Below are 25958 nucleotides of genomic sequence, written 5' to 3'. Positions count from 1 at the left end.
AATAGAAAGCTCCTCTTTATGAATAATAAGCCAAAGGAGAAGCTGGTGGCACATACCTGCTTGAAAAGAATACAGCAATGCCACCATCTAAAATGTAAGATACTGTCTATACTGTGATAAAATCTCTTATTAAATTAAATTAAAACTACTTTTTATGTTTAATTTGCTAAGATAACGGTTTATACATAACCCTAACTAAAAGCACTGGCATGCTAATTACAAGACATTATTTTCTCTTGTTGGCAAAAGAATTGTTGCCGTTCAGTGAGATTGATGAACTGAACCTACCACTCATGAAAACAACAAGGTTTCTTCAATTCAGCATTTGGTCTTAATTCTGCTAAGCCTGTGATCTATGTAACATTGGCACTTAAAAAATATACAAGTTCCAAAGGACATTCAGAGCTTATTTCATTGCCAGTGACAAAACGTTTTTTTCTGAATTTTAGTTAACTGCTGTTCCAGCTGGTTTGAACAGGATTGTATTTTGTGACTCTTATTGTAGGTTATCTAGCCAAATTTGTAAAGCATTTAATCATTACATCCCAGTTGACACTGAGAATTAAATGACCATCTGCGGGCAAGGTTTGCCTTTCTAAAATGGAATGAAATATAGTAGTGGTGTGATCATTATGTAACCCAGAGAGTGGACTGACAATTCAAAGATGAGACTTCAAATGTCACCATATGGAATATAAATGCAGTCAGTGGCAAAGAAATTATTTTATTATTTATGATCATAGAGATACTGAATCATTGTAAAAATCTATTTTTAAAACTGTATGTATAATGTTTCTGGTGGACAGAGTTAAGTTTTACACCATTTTCAAACTCCAGTATAACAAAAGAAGTTTGCTTTTCTTGACTTGAGATTTGCTAAAACGTTTTATTGCCAATTAAATACTTTTGAAGTGTGGTCACTGTTGAGATATAGGAAAGGTTTAACCAATTTGCACATGGCAAATTCCCAGAGTTAGGATTATTTTAAATTTATATGTTGATTGATAATACGAATTGACCAAGTTATCTTTATATTCACTAGTTGTTTAAGGTGCTGCACTGAAGTTTCAGCCTGAAAATTTGCACCTAAGTGTCCAGAGTAGAAATTATACCCAGAAGTTCCAAATTCTGAGGTAAGATACTATTTACAAATTAATTTGGCGCTACATTCTTAAGACATTTCTCAACATATTGATATGGGAAAACAATTATATTTTGCATAGGTAAATAAACTGGAATATGGCATTAAATGACTTTGAGCATCATAATATTTCTTAAAATTACCTGACAAGACATTGCTTCTGCTTGTACGAGTATAGTGATAGAGAGAGAGCCAACATCTTCATAGCTTGTTCTGCGAATGGTGATCCTGTCCCGTTCATTTTGTACAGCTTTGAAAAATATCAAATTCAATGTTATAATTCCTGGTGCAAAATTAAGGTGGATTCTATATAACCATATGTCTCTGAGTTAGGAAGAGTCAAGACAGAAGTGCATGCATTTTGATAGTTCCTTTCACTGAGACATGATTTTACATCATTTGTCAACTGTTCTTTCTCTGAGGTAATGGATGGAAAATTACAAAGATCACGTGTCATGTCCAAGAGACCCTTCGTGAGGCACTGAAGGCATCATTTCTGAAATTGGCCCTTGCATATTCTGACTATTTAGGATTTGAATTTTTCAACATTTATCAAAAACTTTTCCAGCACATCCTTGGATATGTTGGCCGTTAACATAATCGACACATTCCATTGTACACATGATAAATATATCTGAATCTGAAAACAATCTTGAAGCCCTCTTAAGAAAATTCTTTACTTTCTTGTGCTGTACAATAATCTGTGTTGATGATATGCCTTATAATACTAATCGTTCACTGTAAATAGAGTTAATGAGCATGGCTACTATGGACTTGAAATGCAATATGCTTGACAGTAATGTACCAGTGATTCAATCAGAGAAAATGAATTAGTAAAACTTATCAGTGGGAATGGACAGCTGTAAAGGTTTGCATATTGTTCATTGTCATTACCATTTAATTGCCGTTTATTCATAGAAATCAGCAAGGATTTTTAATAATGAAAAATGCCTAATATCTAATTTGGCCAGGCAAGGATATTGGGCTTGATCATGGTCATGTCTGCTCCACAGTCCCTAGAGCCCTGAGTAAAGATAGCAGCAGCTATGTGGTTACTGATCTTTCTTTATTATTATTTTACCTTGCTGTTTGTCATACATTCCCTGGATATTGAGGAATTTATCAATAAGGCATCCGTTAGTTTTGCGAGACCATGGATCTGCGCCTGGTAAGTCTTCACTCTCCAGGGCACAGGCCTGGGCAAGGTTGTATGGAAGACCAGCAGTTGCCCATGCTGCAAGTCTCCCCTCTCCATGACACCAATCTTGTACAAGGGAAGGGCATTAGGACCCATACAGCTTGGCACCAGTGTCGTCACAGAGCAATGTGTGATTAAGTGCCTTGCTCAAGGACACAACACCTTGCCTCAGCCGGGGCTCGAACTCACAACCTTCAGATCGCTAGTCGAATGCCTTAACCACTTGGCCATGTGCCCACACTTGAGGAATTTAAAGATCTTTTAAAATTATTTTGTGTTCTTATAGATGCTAAATTCATAAAAATCAATTAGAAAAAGATGTCAGGGGCACAGTTGGCACTTGCGGCCTGCTCTTCTAGACAGTTCAATCCCAGGTACTAAAGGTCACATCAGCTGGCCCCCGTGTATCCAGATATCGATGCCAGGTTGGTACTGCACCTGGTGAATTCAGACACCTGAGAAAAATAAAATGCCTCTGAACAAAACCAAAAATATAAAAGCAGAAAAAAAAATCAAGTCTTAATTTTTGACAAACATGAGAAAATCTGAAGAAGCTGGAATAAGGTTTATTATCAGTGGCATGTGTCATGAAATTTGTTAACTTAGCAGCAGCAGTTCAATGCAATACATAAACTAGAAGAAAATAAATAAGTAAATCGATTACAGTATATGTATATTGAATAGATTAAAAATCATGCAAAAACAGAAATAATATATATTTAAAAAGTGAGGTGGTGTTCACGGGTTCAATGTCCATTTAGGAATCGGATGTCAGAGGGGAAGAAGCTGTTCCTGAATCACTAAATGTGTGCCTTCAGGCTTCTGTCTCTCCTACCTGATGGTAATAATGAGAAAAGGACATGCTTTGGGTGCTGGGGGTCCTTAATAATGGATGCTTGCTTTCTGAGACACCGCTCCTTGAAGATGTTCTGAGTACTTTGTAGGCTAGTACCCAAGATGGAGCCAACTAATATTGGATATCAATTTACCAGTAGGTGGCAGGACTCTATCATCTGCTAGCCCCACCTGTATGTAATTCTATTTACTTAGCTAAAGTAATTAAAGATTAACTTTTTTTGTCACAGGTACATCAAAACATCTAAACATACAGTGAAATGCTTTATTTGCGTCAATGACCAAAACAGTCCCTGGAAGTGCTGGGGACAGCCCATAAGTATCACCATGCTTCTCCACCGACTTACTAACCTTAACCCTAACCCACATATGTCCTTGGGCTGTGGGAGGAAACCAGAGCACCTGATGGAAACCCATGCAGTCATTGGGAGAACGTACAAACACCTTACAGACAATGGTGATGCAAAATGTTGCACTAACTGCTTCACTAGTGTGCTGCTTTAAAGCAGAATACTTAGCTAAACCAATGAAAGCAGATAATCGAGTCTAAGAAATTCATCCTCAATCAGGAACACTAAGTATTCTGAGTAATCACAACACATTGTGCTCTGCTTGTGATATTTTAAACAAGATGATTGTATCTCAGTCCAACATCTCCTCTTGCAGCAAGTTCCAGATATCAACAGCTCCCTGTGTGTGTTTATGTATGTGTATGTGTATGTGTGTGTGTATATATAATAATATATGTTTCTGTATATGTGTGTGTGTGTGTGTATATATATATATGTATGCATATGTATATAAATGTTGCCCTCATATCCCCTTTAATACTTATTCTTCTTAACTCTACTATGGGAAAAATGATTCAGACTTTCTACTCTGTCGATGTCTTTTATTAATTTTATGCACTTGTCAGATCATCACCCAGCCTAATGAGTCCAGCCTATCTAATCGTTCCCCAAAAAATCCGAGCAACATCCTGGTGAATCTCTTTTGTATTGTCTCCAGTATGGTGAATAGAATTTCACACAATACACCAAGTGCAACTTAACTAGTGTTTGGCAAAGTCCCAACATTTATATTCTATACCCTACCTATGAATGCAAGAATTCTGAGAGCCAGCTTCCCCACTATAGCTACTTGTGTTGCCACTTACAGGGAATTAAGGACTTAAACCCTAATATACCTCTACTCTTCAACATTCCTTAGATCCTGCCATTTACTGTACATGCCCCACCTGGTCTTGACTTCCCAAAATGCACCACCTTGCACTAATGGGGATTAAATTCCTTCTACATGCACTCTCTCCAACTTTCTATCTGATGTAAAGCCTCCTGTAGCCTTAGATGACCTCCCTCCTTATCCAGAGTGCCACCAACTTGTTTGCCATCCACAAACTTGCTAATCCCATTTAACTTCAGAAAGTTATTAATATATATATATATATATGTGTCCTAACACTAATCCCTGTGGTATTCTACTGGTCTCATAGACTTCCAATCTGTAAAACGTCCCTCTAACACCGCTATCTGATCCTGAGGATGAATTTCTTAGCATCAATGTGCAGAACCTGTGTGATCTCCTCCTGCTCCTGTTTCATATGTTCTTACAAAAAGAGATAACCATCTGATGGTCGTTTGAGGTAAAATGTGGTGCTGAATATAGCACCAAATCCTTCAAGCACTCACCACAACAAAAGAATCGATAAAAATGAATTTGCCTCAAAATAAGTTTTAAACAAATTAAATGTTGTGTATGTTTATTTATACTATGGTTTCACAGCTTTAAATGCAATTAATTGCAATGTTATAAAATAAATGCAACATAGTGATATACATAATTTGCAAGTGTGTATGGCTTTCTGCATAAGAACATCATAAACTCAGATTTCTAAATGAACCAATTGACTGAGACAACTTGGAATCCCAGACTATCTATCTAATATTTCACCACATTAAAGATAATAGACTATTATCCTTTTCTGTTCATAAGCGTTAAAAAGGATTATTTCCCCAGTGACTCCCCAAGTACATCAGACTTAATGACATGTATTTGTGTTCAGCAAAATGAAAACCAACATGAGTTGAGCTTAAAGATACTGAGTTGATGTAACAGGCCCATAAAATGGATGCCCTGGTTGAAAGGTCGGACCAGGCCTCACCCCAGGTTCCTGAAAAACGACTGATCTGAAAGTGGATAAGGCAATTTTAGAATGTCAGACAAGACTGTCTACAACAGATGTTAGGCCTTCTGAAAATACTAATAAGGAGCCAAATGCCTGTTTTGGGATCTTTCAGAAAAATTGAGGGGCAGGAAAAGAATAGGGTGAAAGATCAAAGAAGGTTACAAATGAAAGGAGGAACTAGAGGAGAGTAAAATACACAGCTGGCAAACTTCCATTACACATATTAGGTTCAGAACAATGTAACAAGTTGATGCTAGCTGCTATGAAATAGAGCAATTTATCATGGGATAAATCCCATCGCAGAAATGAAAACATAAAAGCTGTTATTCAGTTTTCACACAAAATGCTGGAGGAACTCAGCAGGCCAGGCAGCATCTATGGAAAGGAATAAACAGTCAACATTCCAAACCGAGAACCTTCATCAGGATGATAGTCCTGATGAAGGGTCTCAGCCTGAAACATTGACTGTTTATTCCTTTCCATAGATGCTGCCTGGCCTGCTGAGTTCCTCCAGCATTCTGTGTGTGCTGCCTTGGATTTCCAGCATCTGCAGATTCTCACATGTTTATGATTCATTTTTTTCATGCAGTACTGGGAGAAATAAATGTATTAGCTTAGTGAAATGAGTAGAAAAACTAATTTTAACTGATGCTATGATTTTACATCATGATGTCTCCCGAGAAGCAGGTGCCATTGCAGAACCTTCTTGAGATATTTAGGGATTGCTGTAATGGTATACTAGAACAGAATTATGATTCCAGGCAAATTAAGGAATAAGAGAGTGAAACATTCTTCTAAATACTGCTTAGTTTATCAAAACCAGTCTTTCTGGCTATATTTAAAAAGGAATGTAGGTGCTTGAACTGCTTTAAAGGAAAAAAAAATTCTCACTGAAAATAAAAAGCAGAGAAATTGTAAAGCAGTTTTAACACAAACTTCACCTCAATGGGTTGCAGGTGTATTAGTAATGTAGTCTACCCATTCAAAGGCGGTGAACCTTAGGGATTCTCCAGAGGTTGTGAAAGCTCAGTCATTTATGTTTATTCAAAACAGAGATTGCTGGAGTTCTGGGTATTAGTGAATCAGGGTGTATAAAAATAGCACTGAAAAATGATACACATGTGAAAAATCAGCCGTGATCATGTTAAATAGCATTGCAGGCTTAAAGAGCCATCTTATGGTTATATTTGTTATATTCTTAAAACAGGAGATGAAAAGCTATCAGTGTAAGTGTGGGTCTCAATGGCACGCCATGAAGCACAGAAAAGGCCCTTCAGCCCAAACTCATCCATGCCAACCAAGATGGCTCATTGAGCTAGTCTATATCCCTTTAAAACTTCCCTATCCTGTAACTGTCCAAATGCCTTTTAAATATCATAATTGTACCTACCTCTTCTACTTCGTTTGGCAGCCCATTCAATATACTCACCAGTGTGAAGAAATTATCTAACTAACCAATGCAATTGTAAAGTAACTTCAAATGTAACCAACAAATTATTTGACTAGCTAGTGTTTTTTTTTGATGGACTCTGATCACAGTCTCTTTGGGGGCTTTGCTATTGCTCGCATGCTGGGTGGTGATGGGCTGTGCTTTTGCTGAGGCACATGGGGGAGGGTTGATGCTTTGCTGCTACTTGTACATGGGAGGGGGAGGGGTGGGGGGCTTTGAGGCTCTGATGTTTCCCTGTCATTCATTCCTTGGAGTTTTTGTCTGTTTCGTGGATGTTTGCAAGGAGCAAGAATTTCAGGTTGTATATTGTATACATTCTCTGATATTAATTGGAACCATTGAACATACAATGTAATATGTCACGAAGCAATATGGACTTGATTGTTATATGCAACACCAAATTTGTGCCATGCTGTTTGGCCCCTGCAGTATCAGCCACTCAAATCATCTTACTGAAAATAGTTATGAAATGGTTTTGACACTTGTATTGGGCTGCAGTTTTAATGCAAGCAGGTATTAGCTGCATTTTGTATATAATGATCATGATGATAATCTGCTTCCACCACATCCCCTGGCAGGGCATTCCAGGCACCTAATATTCACAGTGTAATGAGAGCAACACAGTGGCATAGTGGATCGCACAACGCTTTGCAGTACCAGTGACTCTGGTTCAAATTCCCTCCGCTGCCTGTAAGGAGTTTGTACGTTCTCCCCGTGACTGCATGGGTTTCCTCCAGGTGCTCTGGTTTCCTCCCACAATCCAAAGATGTATTGGTTGGTAGGTTAGTTGGTCGTTGTAAACTGTGATTCAGCTAGGATTAAATCAGGGAATTGCTGGGCGGCATGGCTTGGAGAGCCAGAAGGGCCTATTACACGCTGTACCTCAATAATAAATAAATAAATAAAATGCTACATAAATCTTTAAACTCTCTCACTCTCACCTTAAAGTTATGCCTGGCAATTAGAACGAGAAGATAAAACATACATTATATACTTGTATAATTTGCTGATCAGCCAAGTCTTTGTATTGTACATTGCAGCACAGTATTTGCAGTCAGTAATGAGCCATCAGTCATCAAACCTAGTCCTACCAAAATAATAGGAAAAAATCTTTTGGCATCTATTTAAGATATAATCCCAGTTTAGTCAGCCATCAAAACATTCAAAAATCTAGGTTTCTAGCATTAAGGCTACACTTGGAATATTGTGTCTAGTTCAGGTCACCTCATTATAGGAAGGATATGGAAGTTTTAGAGTGGCTGCAGAGGAGATTTACCAGGATGCTAGCTGGATTAGAGATTATGTTTTATGAGGATAGGGTGAACAAGCTAGGGCTTTTCTCTTTGGAGAGGAGGATGAGAGGTGACTTGATAGAGTTGTACAAGATAGTGAGGCATAAATCAACTGGACAGTCAGAGACATTTTTCCAGGGCAGAAATGGCTAATACAAGGGGGCACTTTAAGGTGCTGGGAGAAAGTACAGTATAGGCAGAGGCAGGTTGCTTTTGCACAGAGCTGTAGGTGCATGGAACACCCTGCCAGGATTGCAGTAGAAGCAAATATGTTGCGAACGTTTAAGAGACCTTAATAGGCATGTGGATGAAAGGAAAATGGAGGGAAACGTGGGAGGGAAGAGTTGGGCTAATCTTGGAATAGATTAAAGGTTTGGCAATACATTACAGGCTAAAGGGTCTGGACTGTATTGTACTTTTCTAACTCAAAAGGAGGTCATTTGATTCATCATAACCATGTTGACTTTTTTTTAAAAGAAGAATTGCTTAAATTAGCCCCATACCCTTGTTTTTTCATCCCAATACAACAAGTTGGACTGCATCAAGCCATTGTGGCCAATGCAACCACACTGCCATGTAAATCAATGCAATGTAGTGGCATTGCAGATGGAATATCTGGGCATTCTAAAAGATGATGGGTGAAGATTGATTTGAATTTGTTACACTTACTTATTTCTGTATGTTGTGCATCCCAGAAAGATGATGGCAATTTATCTTAGCGCAGAATGTATTCATTAACTAATCTGTTATGCACAACATTTATTTAGCTAGGCAAGTTAGTTGGTGGGCGTGACCAAGTTAAACATTTTTAACTTCAATTTTTGACAAGATACATGTGAAAGGAAGGAGTGACAAAGCTATAATGGTCTGAATTGAAGATCTAAATAGGAACTTAATATAGTTTTGATAGAATAAGGGATTTATAGAGATATCCAACTCTTTGCAAGAATGGTCTAGGTGGGAATTTATATGCCGGGGACAGACATAAAACAACCTTCCTGTCTAAAAGCAATATTGGAAGGAAGTCTGCTATGGTAATATTAATCACTTCTGAGTGGTGTTGTATGTAATAGTCTGGCTACAAGGTGACCACTGCTAATATATCAAGGAGAAGGCATCAATTAAATGCAGATGTGACTGGAGAATGCAACAAATTGTCCTTTACCTTCCTTTCTCATCCCAGCCCTGAAGCACTTTTTCAGTCGGCAGTATCTACATTGGTTTCTTTTATCCTTGTCGACCACACACTGCCTGCTAAACCTGTAGATAGGGAAGATATTGTTGATTACTTTGTCCACTAAAATGGCTTTTCAATTGTTAGCTGTTTATTATTTTCTACAAGAGACAAAGCAGAGTTTTTAAAAATGTCACCTCATCTTACCAATTGGCCTTATACACTATAAGAAGTAATTTAAATAAAGAATCAGAATCAGGTTAAATATCCCCGGCATACGGTATAGAATTTGTTAACTTAGCAGCAGCAGTACAATGAAATACATGATAATATAGAGAAAAAACCGTGAATTACAGTGTGTATGTGTGTATATATATATAATAGTTAAATTAACTAAGTAGTGCAAAAAAATAGGAATAAAAAAAGTTGTGAGGTAGTGTTCATGGGTTCAATGACCATTCAGAAATTAATTGACAGAAGGGAAGAAGCTGTTCCTGAATCATTGAGACCAAAGATTCAAACTATTCATATATTGTCTTTAAGAAATCATATAGGCAATTCACCTTCATTTGTGTGCATAGGGTAATCACTTCTGATATTGCATACTGAAGATCAGCTGACTCCTAAAGTAATTATGAAAACTTATATCTGTTTAAGAAATGGACTTACTGAGGGAACATAAATATTTCATATGGAGGCTTAAAGTAGTATATGACTGAGTGATTCCTGAATGGCCTTATCCTAATTCTTTATTATGTCTTCATGTTGTAGTCATGTAGCTGCTCATTTATCGTTCCATGATAAATCTCACCACCATAACCCATGTCAGGCTTCCACTGGACTGAAATGTTATAAGGGCTAACTTTGTCATTAGTGTTTACAATGCAGATTTCTCAGATAGAGCAAAACATGAGATTTTTACTCATTTAGGAACAAAGAATCTTAAACAAACAAACTTGCATTTATCCAACACAATACAAGATCTTCATTCAATATACTACAGAGCCTATTAAATGTAAAGCAAGAAGCAGTAAATGCTGGAAATTGAAAATAAAAGCAGGAAATGCTGCAAGTACTGAACAGTTAGGCCTTGTCTGTAGGAAGAGGAAAAGAGTTAACATTTCAGATTGAGGACTCATTGTCAGAATGAGTTTTCCATCTGGAAGTCAACTTTGCTTCTCTTCCAACAGATGAAGCGACAAATCTCAAACTCCTCATGAAGAAGGCACAGTAATGGCTGTATTTCATTATGGGTTTGGGGAGATCTGGTCTGTCACCAAAGACTCTAGCACATTTCTACAGATGTACCCTAGAGAACATTCTGATTGGTTGCATCATTGCCTGGTATGGAGGCTCCAAAGCACAGAGGAAAGCTGTAGATGATTGCAGACTCAGCCAGTTCCATCACAGAATCAAGTCTCCCCACCATCAAGGACACCTTCAAAAGACCTCAAAAACTTAAGAAGGCTGTGTCCGTCATTATGGTCCTTCACCATCCAGAGTATGCCTTAATGTCATTGCTACTATCGAGGAAGAGGTAGAGGAGCCCGAAGTGTGACACTCAATGCTTCTTCCCACCCACCATCAGATTCCTCAGCAGGCCATGAGCACTACCTCACATTCCTCTTTCGCAATATTTATTTATCTATCTATTTTATTTTTCCCAACTTAGTAATTTTTTATGTCAGCAAATTTTACGACACACGTCAGTGATGATAAACCTGATTCTGATTCCAAGCCTGGCTTGCTGAGTAATTCATAGCCTATTAAATCTATTTGCTGCTACAATATATGGAAAGATGGCAAGGTCCCAGAGCCAGGTAATCATATTCCAATAATGTTTATAAAGGGACGAATTCTGATCAGGACACAGGGAAAAAAATCTTTTCTTTAAATAGGACTTTAAAAATCTTTTGCACCAGAAGTATATGTAAAATAAAAACTGTCACAATTTCTATTAATCTCTTTAGTACCTTTAATGTGTGATTAACCTGTCAGATTGCTGGAAGCAATATTTTAGACTGATTATTGACTGAATGGTTATTAAATATCTAGAGGAAATGAAAGCATATGCAAGGAACTCAAAAAGCAGCAAACTATTCACTATAATTCATTTTACACTTGCCCATAGTTCAAGGTCCAGTTTAAGAAAGTGAATACAGATTAAAAACATACCCCACTTGTTTTCATTTATTAAGTGTTGAAATGTATTTTATTAAATGTTCAAGGTAATATTATTAAGTTCCTACAATCAAGTTCAAGGCTATCTGAACATCTCTGTGAATCCATATGAAGCAAGCATTCTTCACTAATAGAAATAAAAGGTTCAAAAAAGGTTTAAAGGTTCATTTAATATCAAAGCATGTATCAGTATACAACGCTGAAATTTGTCTTCTCCAGATAGTCACAAAATAAAGAAAGAACATGAAAGGCGTTCTGGGAGGAACATCAAAACCAGCCCCCCCCCCCCCCGCCACACACACACACACAGAAGAACGGCATCCCAATCATCAACCCCCAAAACCCCCATACCCCCACACAAAATGGCACAAGAACATCAACCCCCCCAAAAACAACCTTTCCCCCACACAAGAAACTAACAGCACAATAGAATATCAACCCTCAAACACCCTCCTCTTGCACAACAAAATGGAAAAGGAGCAGGTGATAAAAACAGAATATAAAAAACATGTCTGAGAAAGTCCACAATCCATAACTCATCTTATAAGAGCACATTATATTTTATTATGGGCTGTAACTTTTCTTAGATATGTAATATCAGCACACCTAGTTGTCTTATTATATTGCTTTGGGTGCATTTTTATTTATGCTTTAAGTTTGTCAGCTTCATTCCCAAATCGTTCTTGCAAACTGCATATAATATTGAAGCTATTCTAAGGTAGAGTGGGGATAATTGGGTGATTTCTGTCAACTAAGTCTGTAGGTTGTTTCATTTATGTCACTGAAATTCAACTTTTGCACATAATTTGTATGCAACTAACTTCACCTTATTGTACTTTTATCTACTCTTCAGGAAAGCACAGTTTTCTTCCTAAACTACTGCGCACATAATCAGGGCAGAAGGTCCATTCATTTCTGCCTCATTGATTGATAGTGTTTTCAGTAGATACTTATGCTTTTAATATTGGCCATGTATCATGCACACATATGAGAAAGGGTGGAAGTAGATTTTTTTAGTTCAAATTGCCATCCCAATTTCAGAAAAATGAGTATTTATTCAAGGGAAAACAAAAATGTACCTCTCCCCTAATAGTTCCTATTCTCATCTCCTTTGCTAGCAGCCCTTTGTGTTCTTGCTTATCTCTGTCCAGCAGCTGGTTCCAATCTTCACACTCCCCTCCTTTGCTCCATCTCCATTTTGTTTCTCTCTGTCTGTTTCCAGCTCTTCCCCTCCTCCCACATTTTATTCTGGCATCTTCCCTCTTCCTTTCCGGTCCTAAAGAAGGGACTCATCCTGAGACATCAACTGTTTATTCAATTCCATAGATGCTGCTTGACCTACTGAGTTCCTCCAGCAATGTATGTTGCTTACTGTCTCTTATTCACCTGCCTCTGCCTCGCTCCACTCCTTTAGCTGGCACAATCTGCCTATCACCTTACACCCTTCCTCAGTCCAACAATCACCTCGGTCATCATTCTCATCACTCCTCTTTGCTCGCTTCTTCAACCTCAGTCCTGATGCAGGGTTTAGACCCCATAAGTTGATAATTTCTTTCCATCCACAGATTGCCACTTGACCAAGCAGACTGTTCTTTGTTGCAGCCTTCAGCATCTGCAGTCTCTTGTGTCATTCTTCAAGGTAATATCTCCAATACTGATGAATACAAATGATTTTCCAAATAGTTTACGAGAATACTATTTCCTGAACTCCAGACCAGTACATTCTTGGTGTTCATACTCACTCAAGACTCCCTGTCCAATTGACAAAAATATCTATCCGTTTCAGCATCGTTTTTCATATTAAGATTTGAAAATTGTCTTGTAGATTAAAACAGGCTGCTGTTCTACCTGCAGTCTATGGTTTGGAGTTTTCACTACAATAAATTACATCAAGGCCACAACCCTTTTTATTTTTGAGCAATGATGATGCTTCCTTTCAGGGTGCAACTTTAACATGCATCTTATTGTGTCTGTGCAACTATATATCAATTAAAATAAAAGCACGCACGTGGGAGATGGCACAGGTATGTTATCAGTCCATACGTAATGCTAAGAGGAATAATTGTTCTAACTGAAATAAATCCATATGTTACACTTCCTTACCCTTTAGATTAATGTGACATAAAACTGTATATGTAACAAGACATTCAATTTCTCTTTGACAAACCATATTCAAGTAAAGCAACACACATCAAAGTTGCTGGTGAACGCAGCAGGCCAGGCAGCATCTCTAGGAAGAGGTACAGTCGACGTTCCAGGCCGAGACCCTTCGTCAGGACTAACTGAAGGAAGAGTTAGTAAGAGATTTGAAAGTGGGAGGGGGAGGGGGAGATCCAAAATGATAGGAGAAGACAGGAGGGGGAGGGATGGAGCCAAGAGCTGGACAGGTGATTGGCAAAAAGGGATATGAGAAGATCATGGGACAGGAGGACATATCCCCTTTGCCAATCACGTGTCCAGCTCTTGGCTCCATCCCTCCCCTTCCTGTCTTCTCCTATCATTTTGGATCTCCCCCTCCCCCTCTCACTTTCAAATCTCTTACTAACTCTTCCTTCAGTTAGTCCTGACGAAGGGTCTCGGCCCGAAACGTCGACTGTACCTCTTCCTAGAGATGCTGCCTGGCCTGCTGCGTTCACCAGCAACTTTGATGTGTGTTGCTTGAATTTCCCGCATCTGCAGAATTCATGTTGTTTGCATATTCAGGTAAACATGCTTTCAAGTAACAATCCCTAGCTAACTCCACTGTTCTAAAGATTCAGTCTTTTGGGTGGCGCTCTGTCTCTTTCAGGATAGAGCCTCTGGATCTGTGGAGTGGCATCAGGTTTGAAAGGTATCTCGACAAAGGCACCTTTCTCTGATGCATGTGTCATGTTGCTGTTAGTGACATAATCATCACTGGGAGATAAAGTCCGGTGGCTGTAATGTGTCTGTCTTGTTGGATGCAGTTGGTTCAGCTGTATTCTTAGGCTGAGCATCCAGTATCTGGCCCACATGACATCTCCATGTCTGGTCTCCAACATCCACTGTGTACATCAGTGGTCCAGTTCTCATAGCTATCCTACTGGGTGTCGACTTGTCTTCTCAATAACCACACACTAGGACTTCCTGTCTGACCTTGAAGCTCCTTGCTGATTCACTTGTAAAATGGCTGAACTGTTTATTCTGCACTTTCCTCTGAGATCTGATTTCAGGAGGTCTATGGAAAAGCTCAGATTCCTGCTCATGAACAGCGTTGCCGGTGTTTGGTTTGTCATCACATGAACAGAGTTCTGATGCACAAAAAGAAATTGTCCACCTTGTGCTGTAGAGAAATGTCCTACTTCTCCACAGCTTTATTGGACTTCTTGAAAGTTTGGATAAACCTTTCAGCTAACCCATTCATTGCAGAGTGGTGAAGAGCTGATTTGAAATGTTTGATGCCTTTTTTTCTCATGAATACTTTGAACTCTTCAAAGGTGTATTGTGGTCTGTTGTCACTCACAATTTGTTCAGGTAAGCCATTTCTGGAGGAGAAAGTCCTTAGGGCAGAAACAGTCTTTTTGGAGGTGGTTGACTTCACTGGTATGACCTCCAACCACTTCAAATGAGCATCCATAGCAATCAGAAACAAGGAGTGCATGAATGGCCCAGCAAAGTCAATATGCACTCTTTGCCATGGTGTCAACAATCACTCCCACAGGTGTAAAGATGCCTTTGGGGGTGCATTTTGAACTTCTTGGCATCCCAAAGAGCTTTTGGTCATGCCTTCGATCTGTCTATCTACTCCTGGCCACCACACGTAGCTCCGGGTAAGACTCTTACCCGGGTCCCCAGGTGTCCTTCATGCTGATTCTCTAACACTCTGGTGTGCAGTCTAGAGGCAACCACAACAGAGATTCACAAATCAGGGTCTTTTGAAATATGGACAAGTGGTCTCGTCTCACTGAGAACTCTGGAAACAATGGATTACCACGAGATGGCCATCCTTGCATGGTGATGTGATAGACCTTTGACAATGTCAGATCATTCCTTGTGTCTCTTTGTATTTCAGAATTTCTAACCAGTAACTGGTCCACCAATGCTGTGTGGAACACTTCTGTTGGTTCACAGTTTGAAGACTTTTCTTCTTCAGTTGACAATAGCGGAAGGCGTGACAAGTTGTTCACATTGCTGTGTTGTTTGGTATCCTTGAACTCTATGTCATAAGAGTAGGCTCTGAGGAAATTGCCCAAAGTGCCAAACAGGTAGCAGTAATCACTGGGATTTCCTTCCTGGAACTGAAAATGGACACGGGGGATGATCTCTCGCTAGCGTAACCTTTTGTCTGTAGAGGTAGTGGCAGAACTGCTTTATTCCCCACATGAGACTAAGGGCCTCTCAGTCGATCTGTGCATTGTTGCGTTCTGTGATTGTCAGTAATCTTGAAGTAAATGCAATTGGATGCTCAGATCCATCTTTCCTAGTGTGTTGTAAAATGGCTCCAATGCTATACAGGGACCAGAAGACCATAAGACATAGGAGCAGATCTAGGCCATTCAGCCCATCAAATCTGCTCTGCCATTTCATCATGGCTGATGCCAGATCCCACTCAACCCCATACACCTGCCTCCTCGCCATATCCTTTGATGCCCAGACCAATCAAGAAACTATCAGCTTCCGCCTTAAATATACACATGGACTTGGCCTCTATTACAGTTCGTAGCAGAGCATTCCACGGATTCATCACTCTGTGGCTAAAAAAATTCCTCCTTACCTCTGTTCTAAAAGGTCGCCCATCAAATTTAAGGCTGTGCCCTCCACTTCTAGATACTCCCACCACAGGAAACATGCTCTCCACATCCACCTTATCTATTCCTTTCAACATTTGATAGGTTTCAATGAGATCCCTTTCCACAGTCATCTAAATTCCAGTGAGTACAGGCCCAAAGCTGCCAAATGCGCCTCATATGTTAACCCCTTCATTCCTGGAATCATCCTCATGAACCTCCTCTGCACTCCCTCCAATGAAAACATATCCTTTCTGAGATATGGGGCCCAAAACTGTTGACAATACTCCAATTACAGCCTGACTAGAGTCTTATAAAGCCTCAGCATAACCTCCTTGCTTTTATATACTAGTCCCTTTGAAATAAATGCCAACATTGCATTTGCCTTCTTTACCACAGACTCAACCTGTAAATTAACCTTTTGGGAGTCTTGCATGGAGACTGCTAAGTCCCTTTACACCTCTGACATTTGAACCTTCTCCCCATTTTGATTATAGTCTGTACTATTGTTCCTTTTACCAAAATGCACTGGCAGCCAACCAGAAAAGGCCCCCTTTATTCCCACTCACTGCCTTCTGCCTGTCAACCATTCCTCTATCCATGCCAGTATCTTTCCTGTAACGCCATAGTATTTTATTCTGTTAAGCAGACTCATGTGTGGCACCTTATCAAATGTCTTCTGAAAATTCAAGTAAATGACATCCACTGCCTCTCCTTTGTCCATCCTGCTTGTTATTTCCTTGAAGAACTTCTTGCTTGACTCCTCAATCTCAATTTGCAGACAGGCTTGTGAAAAGGCAATCTTTGCAAACCTCTCCCTGTCTGCCAAGGACACAAAAATATCTTCTATTCATGGCAAGGGTTACTGCATAGTACATAGCATAAGATTGATGCTCACTTTGAGATCCCCACATATGCAAACAGCTCCGGACTTCCCTTTCTTTATCACCAGGACAACGGATGTGGCCCAATCGCACCGCTCAGCCTTGGAGAGAATGCCAGATGTCTCCAAGCTCTGAAGTTCAGCATCCACTTTAGGACGTAATGCATAATGCACTGGGCGCTCTTCATGGAATCTTTGTGTTGCTGCTTCATTTAGTACAATTCCGGCCTTCATGCCTTTGAGTTTGCCAATACTTTTCTCAAACACCTTCTCAATAGCATTAAGCAGTTGTGCCAGTCTCCGGTTACTGCTACCATTCGGGTTGCAGTTGCCTGCTGATGACACATTGAGAGGTTTGATTGTGTGCCAGTCTAGTTGGATTTTTCTCAACCATTCACATCTGAAAAGGTGCTGGCCCTCCACTTTTCAATACATAAGGCTCTAACAACTGTGTTTTGCCTCTGCACATCACATTTACTTTCAGTTTGTATTTGGGAGACACTTTTTCAGCTGTGTAGATCTTTAGCATCACTGAAGTCTTTTCTAATGGGAGCTTAAAAAACAGTCTGTTGTAGTCAGCTTCTGCAATTATAGACAAAGCTGACCCTGTAGCCAGCTCCATTTTCAGTTTTACACCAGACACATCTGTTGTGATCCATATGATTTTGTGATTGCTCCAGTAATACTATACGGTTCTAGGCATGACAGCTCACCCTTGTCAGACTCTGTGTTGTCTGCTTCAGTTGCACATTGAATCACTTTATGCATTTGTCTGGTTTTGTGTTTAAAGCAAAACTCTAAGGTTTCTCTCTTTGTTTGCGCTTTTTATCTGATTTGCGTACTCTCTCTATGTGACCTTGTCTGCGACACTTCCTGCAAACATTTTTTTGAGCCAACAGTTATTTGCATCATGGGAGGATTTGCCACGTTGATAACACTTTTGGATTTTCGTACCATTCAGAAAGAGTTTATGCATTTCATGTTTTAAACATTTTTTCTATAGTTCTGCTGCATCCTTTGCTGCTGTCTCCAATGATATTGCAAAGACAATGCCCATTCTAAAGTATGGTCTCTTTCTGATAGTAGCCTCTTTTGATTGCTTTGACTATGCATGCCACACACAAGCCTGTCCTTTAATGCATCAATGTTCATCTCTGAAGTCACAGTATTGAGAAAGTTTGCAAAGTTCTCCAATGTATTCAGAAATGCTTTCATCCTTTGACTGCTTCTTTTTATTAAATCTAAATTGCTCAGCTACTGCCAGTGGTTTAGGGTTTAAATAATTTTGTAAGATGGGAACAATTTTGTTGAACATCTTGCTTGCTGGCTTTCCAGGAGTTACTACGTTGTGTAAGAGCCTATATGTTTTAGCACCCATTAAGCTAAGAAGTGTGGATACTTACTTCCCCTTATCCACATTGTTCACGTTACAACACAGTTCAGCCTTCTTGATATATGATTCCCAGCCCTTATTAGCACTATCAAATTTATCAACTTTCCCGTGTAAGGCCATCATCATGTTATTTTCACTTTAACTTGGCGAGTTGTGCATCTTTCACTGTGCACTGTCACACATCTCTTTCTTCACATCTGTCATGGCCTTCTCCATACTGATTAACTCTTTCTTCTTGCTGTCTCTCTCCCTTCCCGTCTGCCATTGGTGATATTTGTTGACATTCAGGTTTGTACTCATCACCAGTATTTTTTGCGTCTGTGCAATTACATATCACAATTAAAATGAAAGCACACACATGGAAGATGGCATTCTCTGGTGTATTCGCATTGGAGAGAGAGAGAGAGTGAGAGAGAGATATGCATTGAGAACCGATCAACATGCATAGGTAAGTTATCAGTGTATGCGTAGTGCTAAGGGGAGTCATTGCTCTAAAAAAATAGATCCATGCATTACACAACTAAGCTCCTTTTTATGTTGAAAGGATAATTGTCAAATATTATCAAACACATTTATTATTTTATAACCTGAATCCACTGTTGTACAGGAACAAACAAGACCGATGACTCTTTGTGGCGCCTCTAACTGATAATTCCAGCAATGGTGACTTCATCCGTCTGAATCACAACTATTTATTATCACATGTTCAGATTATGAAATTATTTTAGAACAGTCTGGCCCTATTGTATAAAAACTGCATGTTAAGAAGTAAACAAGGTTAGAATTTAGTGAATTTGCTTGTCTGTTTGATGGGTGGCGAGGTTCACCATATGTAATGCCCACTCTGGTGGTAGGAAACTAACAGAAGGCAAATCTTTGAGAAAGAAGAACCAAGTCAACACTGTGTTAATATGAACTGTGTGCTCCTAGTTTCCTGGCATAGAAAGGCCTGGTGAGGAGCTGAGCCGGAGCGACCAGTTTGACAAGTTTGAACTGAGTTTGACTCGTGACTAGTTTGAAATGAGATAACTGATTAACAATAGTACTAATGTACATCTTCCACCAGGCCATCAGACTAATGAACTCACGCTGATTTGAGTGTACTCTATTATATTGACTGTTCTATTTGTTATAAATTATTATAAATTGCACATTTAGATGGAGATGTAACATAAAGATTTTTACTCCTCATGTATGTGGAGGATGTAAGAAAAAAAAATCAAGTCAATTCAATTCAATAATGCACTAGCTGAAATCTCACTGGGCCAAGGAAAGAAAATATAAGCAACACACATCAAAGTTGCTGGTGAACGCAGCAGGCCAGGCAGCATCTCTAGGAAGAGGTGCAGTCGACGTTTCGGGCCGAGACCCTTCGTTAGGACTAACTGAAAGAAGAGCTAGTAAGAGATTTGAAAGTGGGAGGGGGAGGTATATCTCTTTTGCCAATCACCTGTCCAGCTCTTGGCTCCATCCCTCCCCCTCCTGTCTTCTCCTATCATTTTGGATCTCCCCCTCCCCCTCCCCCTCCCACTTTCAAAGAGAATGTAGTTGAGTAGGAAAATAAATTAGCCATGTTCGAATGGTGGAGCAGACTCAATGGCCCGAATGGCCAAATTCTGCTCCTATGTTTTTTGGTTTTATGGTAAAGCTAAGGCATTGTTGATTTTAGACATGCCTCTAGTTGTTCAAAGCCCAACATGAAGCCTACCTGCATGAATAGACATGATTTTTCCGAACGCTTCTCCTGAAGAAACCTTTGCATCCATCACAACTGGCAGCACCGTAGTGTTTTCCTGTTGCACGGTCACCACAGATTGAGCACAGGGCTGTAACACCATGGTCCATCAACACGTTGATGGTACTGACATTTGTGGGAACGGTCTCTAAGAGAAAAAAGTCATAGTTACAATACAGACAGCAAATTTTCAACATCCAAAGAGTTCGCCTGAATAGCCCAAGGACCTTCCCCATACTAAAGTCTATATTCCCCAATATTTGTCTAATCGCTAGTATCTAAATGTGAGCCAGTGTTAGAGCGGTCAGGCTTTGGCTCAGTGGGCTTCAGCAATATTCCATAGCTACTGCAGTGATAAGGTGTCCAGGGTTAGAGGTAAAAGCCATTCAGTTTTACTACATGTTCAACATCACAAGGGCAGCAGTGGTTCAAGAAGATGACCTGAAATCTTAGTTACTTCTCTTCCCACAGCCCAATCTGCTGAGTATTTTCAATATTTACTGTTTTTTGTTTGTTTAGCTTATCGTTCCTGTCTGGGGTTGGGAATCAATGCTGGTCTTACCAATGATACCTATATCCCAGAAGAGAACAAAAATTGGACTACCATCAGTCCTGAGGAAGGGTCTCGGCCCAAAACATTGTTTATTCCTCTCCATAGATGTCATATGACCTGCTGAGTTCCTACAACATTTTGTATATGTTACTCTGAGAAGAGATTTGAGAACCATCTCTCTCCGCTTAACTGACTATAAAACCTGCAAACTAGCCCTAAATATTTCTGAATGGCTCAGATAAGGAAACACTCAAAAATATTCAATTAAAACTATTAAAATTTAAAGAAATAAAATAATAGTATTAAAATTATTAAAAAAGGAAATTAAAGCATATCAAAACTCCATCAAATATTTTTAAAACATTAGGTAAGCTTAACTAATTTAAAGGAATATATTTGTCTTAATACTGACCTTTGTTACATAAAGCTATTCCTCTCTATTGAAAAGAATCAGTTCACTGTTACTGCAGCACGTCTAAAGGTGCATGGGTTCAATGAGCTGACTTCCAGGCATAAACAATGAGGAAATGCTGCACATTTGGACTCTGTCACTGCACCCATGAGGAATTCATCATTAGAATGACATTGGCAAAGCCACAATGCAGATGGTCTTTCATGTCACATCATAATCCCACAGTTTATGTTACTCAGGCGAGTAATGACTAACATCCAATGTAGATATGTGCACATGTTCTAGCAAATTGTAACGTAGTACAGAGCAGGCCCTTTGGCCGACAATGTCATGCTGACCTTCTCAGCTGCTCCAAGATCAATCTAACCCTTCCCTCCATTATTCTTTCATTCATAAATTCTGGCCAAATTTTTATTTCTCAAATGGGAAAAGCTGTTTCCCAGTAATTGCCAAACGAGGAGCCTTGCCCACTGTTTGCAGGAGGTCTGAGGTCTGAAGTGTCACCCTTGATTGCTTTGACTTTAAGCAAATATATTAAATGTCCTCACGTTTAGCAGTGAATTTGCATGGTTCCAAATAAAAGTCAAGAATGTAATAATAACCTGATTCCTATTGCTTCCTGTCAAATGAGAGCTTAATATTGGGCAGGATCCTAGGAATCCTTCCCGCTTCAGCATGGGTTTTGTGATGGTCGAGAGTGTTTCAATTTAATACCTCATCTGAAATATAGCATCTTCGCTGGTGCAGCACATTAGACAAATGCATGTAGCCGAGAACTGTACGGTTAACCATGGTAATAGATTCCCCATTAATGACTTTAACAATTTAGATAATCGCATTATCCTTCATATTTTTACACATGTACATCTTCTTTGTTCATATCTCACTTATTTTCTAACATTTTGTTTCCTTTTGGGAGGGACCCAACTTGGGGACTGCTTCGTCGAGCATCTCCTCTCCATCTGCCAAAACTGGAACATCCCAGTGGCCAAACAGTTTAATTTCCCCATTCCCATTTCAACATGGCCCCCTCTTGTGCCATGATGAGGTCCCTCCGAGAGAAGGGTCAACACCTCATAGTCCATCTAGGTAGCCTCCAAGCTGATGGCATAAATATCGATCCCTTCTTCTGGTAAAAAAAATTCCATCCCCCTCCCCTCTTATTCTATTCCCAACTTTGGCCTCTTTCTTACCTCTTTTCACCTGCTGATCACCTCACCCTGTGTCCCCTCTTCCTTCCCTTTCCCCTATGGTCCACTATCCTCTCCTATCAGATTCCATCATCTGCAACCTTATACATTTCCCACGCACCTGGCTTCACAAATCACATTCTAGTTATCCTCCTTCCTCTCCCTCCCTCCCCTCATCTTTTAATTCTGGCTTCTTCCTCCCTCTTTTCCTGTCCTGACAAAGAATCTCAGCCCGAAACATCAACTGTTTATTTATTTCCATAGATGCTGCCTGACCTGCCGAGATCTTCCAGCATTTTGTGTGTGTTGTTATTTCCATTTTCTGATCCAGTTCCACTCATTGTTATTGTTGAATTAAGTACATATCTAATACCAGCAGCAGTTTTACAAGATACGCTTTGCAGAAAAATGACTGAGAAACGTGATAAATTTCTATAAGCTAGGTGGAATTATTTCAAACGTTCTTTTCAGCCTGCATGGATGTAATGTGTCAAATGGGCATCTTTTGTTGCAGAACTTTCCAATCTATGGTACCTATGTAGGTATTATATAAGGAAAATGATAAACCAGATTATACTGTATAGTCAAGAGATGTTTCTGTTCATAATCACACATAGGTCTGAACTGTAGTGTTTAATCATAGTTTCCACAACTTATATGTTAGTATTTGAGGTAATTAAGTTCATACTGTTAGCTTTGTTGAGTGGAGATAATTAATGTCAAGTCTTATGGCCATTTGTGCTTTTTAATGGGTTATGGCAGCATTCCAAAACTGGAAATATAAACTAACTGAGAAGCCAATTATTCGAATGATTATTTGATGTGAGAGTCAACTTACACCATGCATACTAAATGTAGATCATGTATTTCTCATAATCAAGATTTGTTTTTCAAGTGAAATCCAATTACATACCTTAATTAACTCCAAAAAATTAGGACTAAAAATTTACATGGAAATGTTCTTACTTCAGTGGTTGGGAACTTAATGGAAAACATCCTGAGAGGCAGGATTTATGATCATTTGGAGAGGCAAACTGTGATTAGGAATAGTCAGCATAGCTTTGTCAAAGACAGGTTGTGCCATAAGAGCCTGAGTGAATTTTTTGAGGATGTGATTAAACACATTGATGAAGGTAGAGCCGTAGATGTAGTGTATATGGATTTCAGCAAGGAATTGATCAGGTATCCCCTGCCAGACTTAATGAGAAACTAAGGAGCCATGGGATCCAAGGGAACATTGCTTTGTGGATCCAGAATTGGCTTGCCCACAGAAGGCAAAGAATGGTTGTAGACGGGTCATATTCAACATGGAGGTCAATGACCAGTGCTGTGCCTCAGGGATCTGTTCTGGGTCCCCTTCTCTTCGTGATTTTTATAAATGACCTGATTGACGAAGTGGAGGGATGAGTTAGTAAATTTTATGATGACAGAAAGGTTGTAGGTGTTGTGGATAGTGTGGAGGTCTGTCAGAGGATACAGCGGGACATCAATAGGATGTAAAACTGGGCAGAGAAGTGTCAGATGGAGTTCAACCCAGATAACTGGGGTGGTTCATTTTGGTAGGTCAAACATGATGGCAGAATATGGTATTAATGGTAAGACTCTTGGCATTGTGGAGGATCAGAGGGATCTTGGGGTCTGAGTCCATAGGACGCTCAAAGTTGCTACGCAGGTTGACTGTGTGGTTAAGAAGGCATACGGTGCATTGGCTTTCATCAACCATGGGACTGAGTTCAAGAGCCGAGTGGTAAACAGCTTTATTGGACCCTAGTCGGACCCCACTTAGAGTACTGTGTTCATTTCTGGTCACCTCACTATAGGAAACTATAGATAGGGTGCAGAGGAGATTTACAAGGATGTTGTCTGGATTGAGGAGCATGCCTTATGAGAATAGGTTGGGTGAACTCGGCATTTTCTCCTTGGAGTGGGAGAAGATGAGAGGTGACCAGCTAGAGGTGTATAAGATGATGAGAGGCATTGATCATGTGGATAGTCAGAGACTTTTTCCCAGGGCTGACATGGGTAACGTGAGAGGGCACAGTTAAAAGGTGCTTAGAAGTAGGTACAGAGGAGATGTCAGGGGTAAGTTTTTTTTATGCAGAGAGTGGTGAGTGTGTTGAAAGAGCTGCCAGCAACAGTGGTGGAGGCAGATACAATAGGGTCTTTTAAGAGACTCCTGGATGGGTATATGGAGCTGAGAGAAATAGAGGGCTATGGGTAACCCTAGGTAATTTCTAAAGTAAGTACATGCTCAGCACAGAATTGTGGGCCAAAAGGGCCTGTATTTGTGCTACACACATCAAAGTTGCTGGTGAACGCAGCAGGCCAGGCAGTATCTCTAGGAAGAGGTACAGTCGACGTTTCAGGCCGAGAGCCTTCATCAGGACTAACTGAAGGAAGAGTTAGTAAGAGATTTGAAAGCGGGAGGGGGAGGGGAGATCCAAAATGATAGGAGAAGACAGGAGGGGGAGGGATGGAGCCAAGAGCTCCAGGTGATTGGCAAAGGGGATATTGTGCTGTAGGTTTTCTATGTTTCTAAATCTAGAGAAATTAGTTCAGCTTGTTAAGCACTGGGAATATTTAATGTGAAGCTTTAATGCAGAATGCATCTTCAGCGAGCTGTATTGTGTCTACATGGCTGAGCAAGTAGCTACTGGCCAGGAGGTGTTGAAGGTATGGTTAATGGTACACACCATATCCTTTTCTACTTTGTGATGACAGCAACCAATAGCTTGCTTGATTAGGTACTTGGTTCCCTCAGCCATTCCACTGATTAAATATGGCATTACTTTTCATATTTGTAGGTCAAATACATATTGATTTGTTTTGATTTTTGACCTGTTCATTTGTAATTAATTTTGGCATGTTTTAACATTTCTTGTCGATAAAAATACAAATATATTCATTCATAATACTTAGTTACCACACAGATATTCATTTATTGGAACTTAACAACAATTACTTTAATGGATAATATGACCTAAAATGCAAACTGTGTTTAAAAAAACTTAAAATTAATCTGTAAGTGGTTCTCTCAAAGCAGAATAACATACCGAAAATGCTGGAGGAATTCACCAGGTCAGGCAGAATCGATGCTGAGGAATGCTGATGAAGGATCTCGGTCTGAAATGTCGGCTCTTTATTCCTCACCATAGATGCTACTTAACCTGATGAATTCAACCATCATTTTGTGTGTGTTACTCTGGATTTCCAGTATCTACAGAATCTTTTAGTATTTATGATTTGTCTCTCAAAACAGAAGTTATATGTGTATATATAAGTGTGGCTATAAATGACTAAGATCTATTTTGCATTGACACATGTGTCAAAGATTAATAGGAATGTCCAAAGTTATTTAAGGTAACAAAAATGACATATGTATGATACAGAAACAGCCCATTTAACCCAATTTGACAATGCCAGCCTCAGTGCTCCATATGAGCTTGTTCCCACCTCTCTTCTAATTCTATTGGCATAATGTTTTCTGAAGCTGACAAAGACTAGGAGCATTCATAGACCTGACATTATGTCCAAATAGTAAAAAAGCACCAAACAGTAAAGCTAACAGAAT

General features: G+C 39.5%; 1 protein-coding gene across 3 annotated transcripts in view; it reads right to left on the bottom strand.

Moving 5' to 3' along the window:
- LOC134356308 (hepatocyte nuclear factor 4-beta-like) overlaps positions 1–25958 on the bottom strand; it is a 61416-nt gene that overhangs the window by 18514 nt on the left and 16944 nt on the right. For all 3 annotated transcript variants that reach the window (XM_063067170.1, XM_063067169.1, XM_063067171.1), the window contains exons 2-4: positions 20206–20380; positions 9287–9381; positions 1285–1391 (exon numbers count right to left, since the gene is read on the bottom strand). In XM_063067170.1, the coding sequence (XP_062923240.1) occupies positions 1285–1391; positions 9287–9381; positions 20206–20380 (377 nt within the window). The remainder of the gene's footprint in view (positions 1–1284; positions 1392–9286; positions 9382–20205; positions 20381–25958) is intronic.

The sequence above is a fragment of the Mobula hypostoma genome, chromosome 14 (genome assembly GCF_963921235.1).
Source record: "Mobula hypostoma chromosome 14, sMobHyp1.1, whole genome shotgun sequence".
Lineage (NCBI taxonomy): Eukaryota > Metazoa > Chordata > Chondrichthyes > Myliobatiformes > Myliobatidae > Mobula > Mobula hypostoma.
Note: the sequence above shows the minus strand (reverse complement) of the source record. Positions and strands in the feature narration are given on the sequence as shown.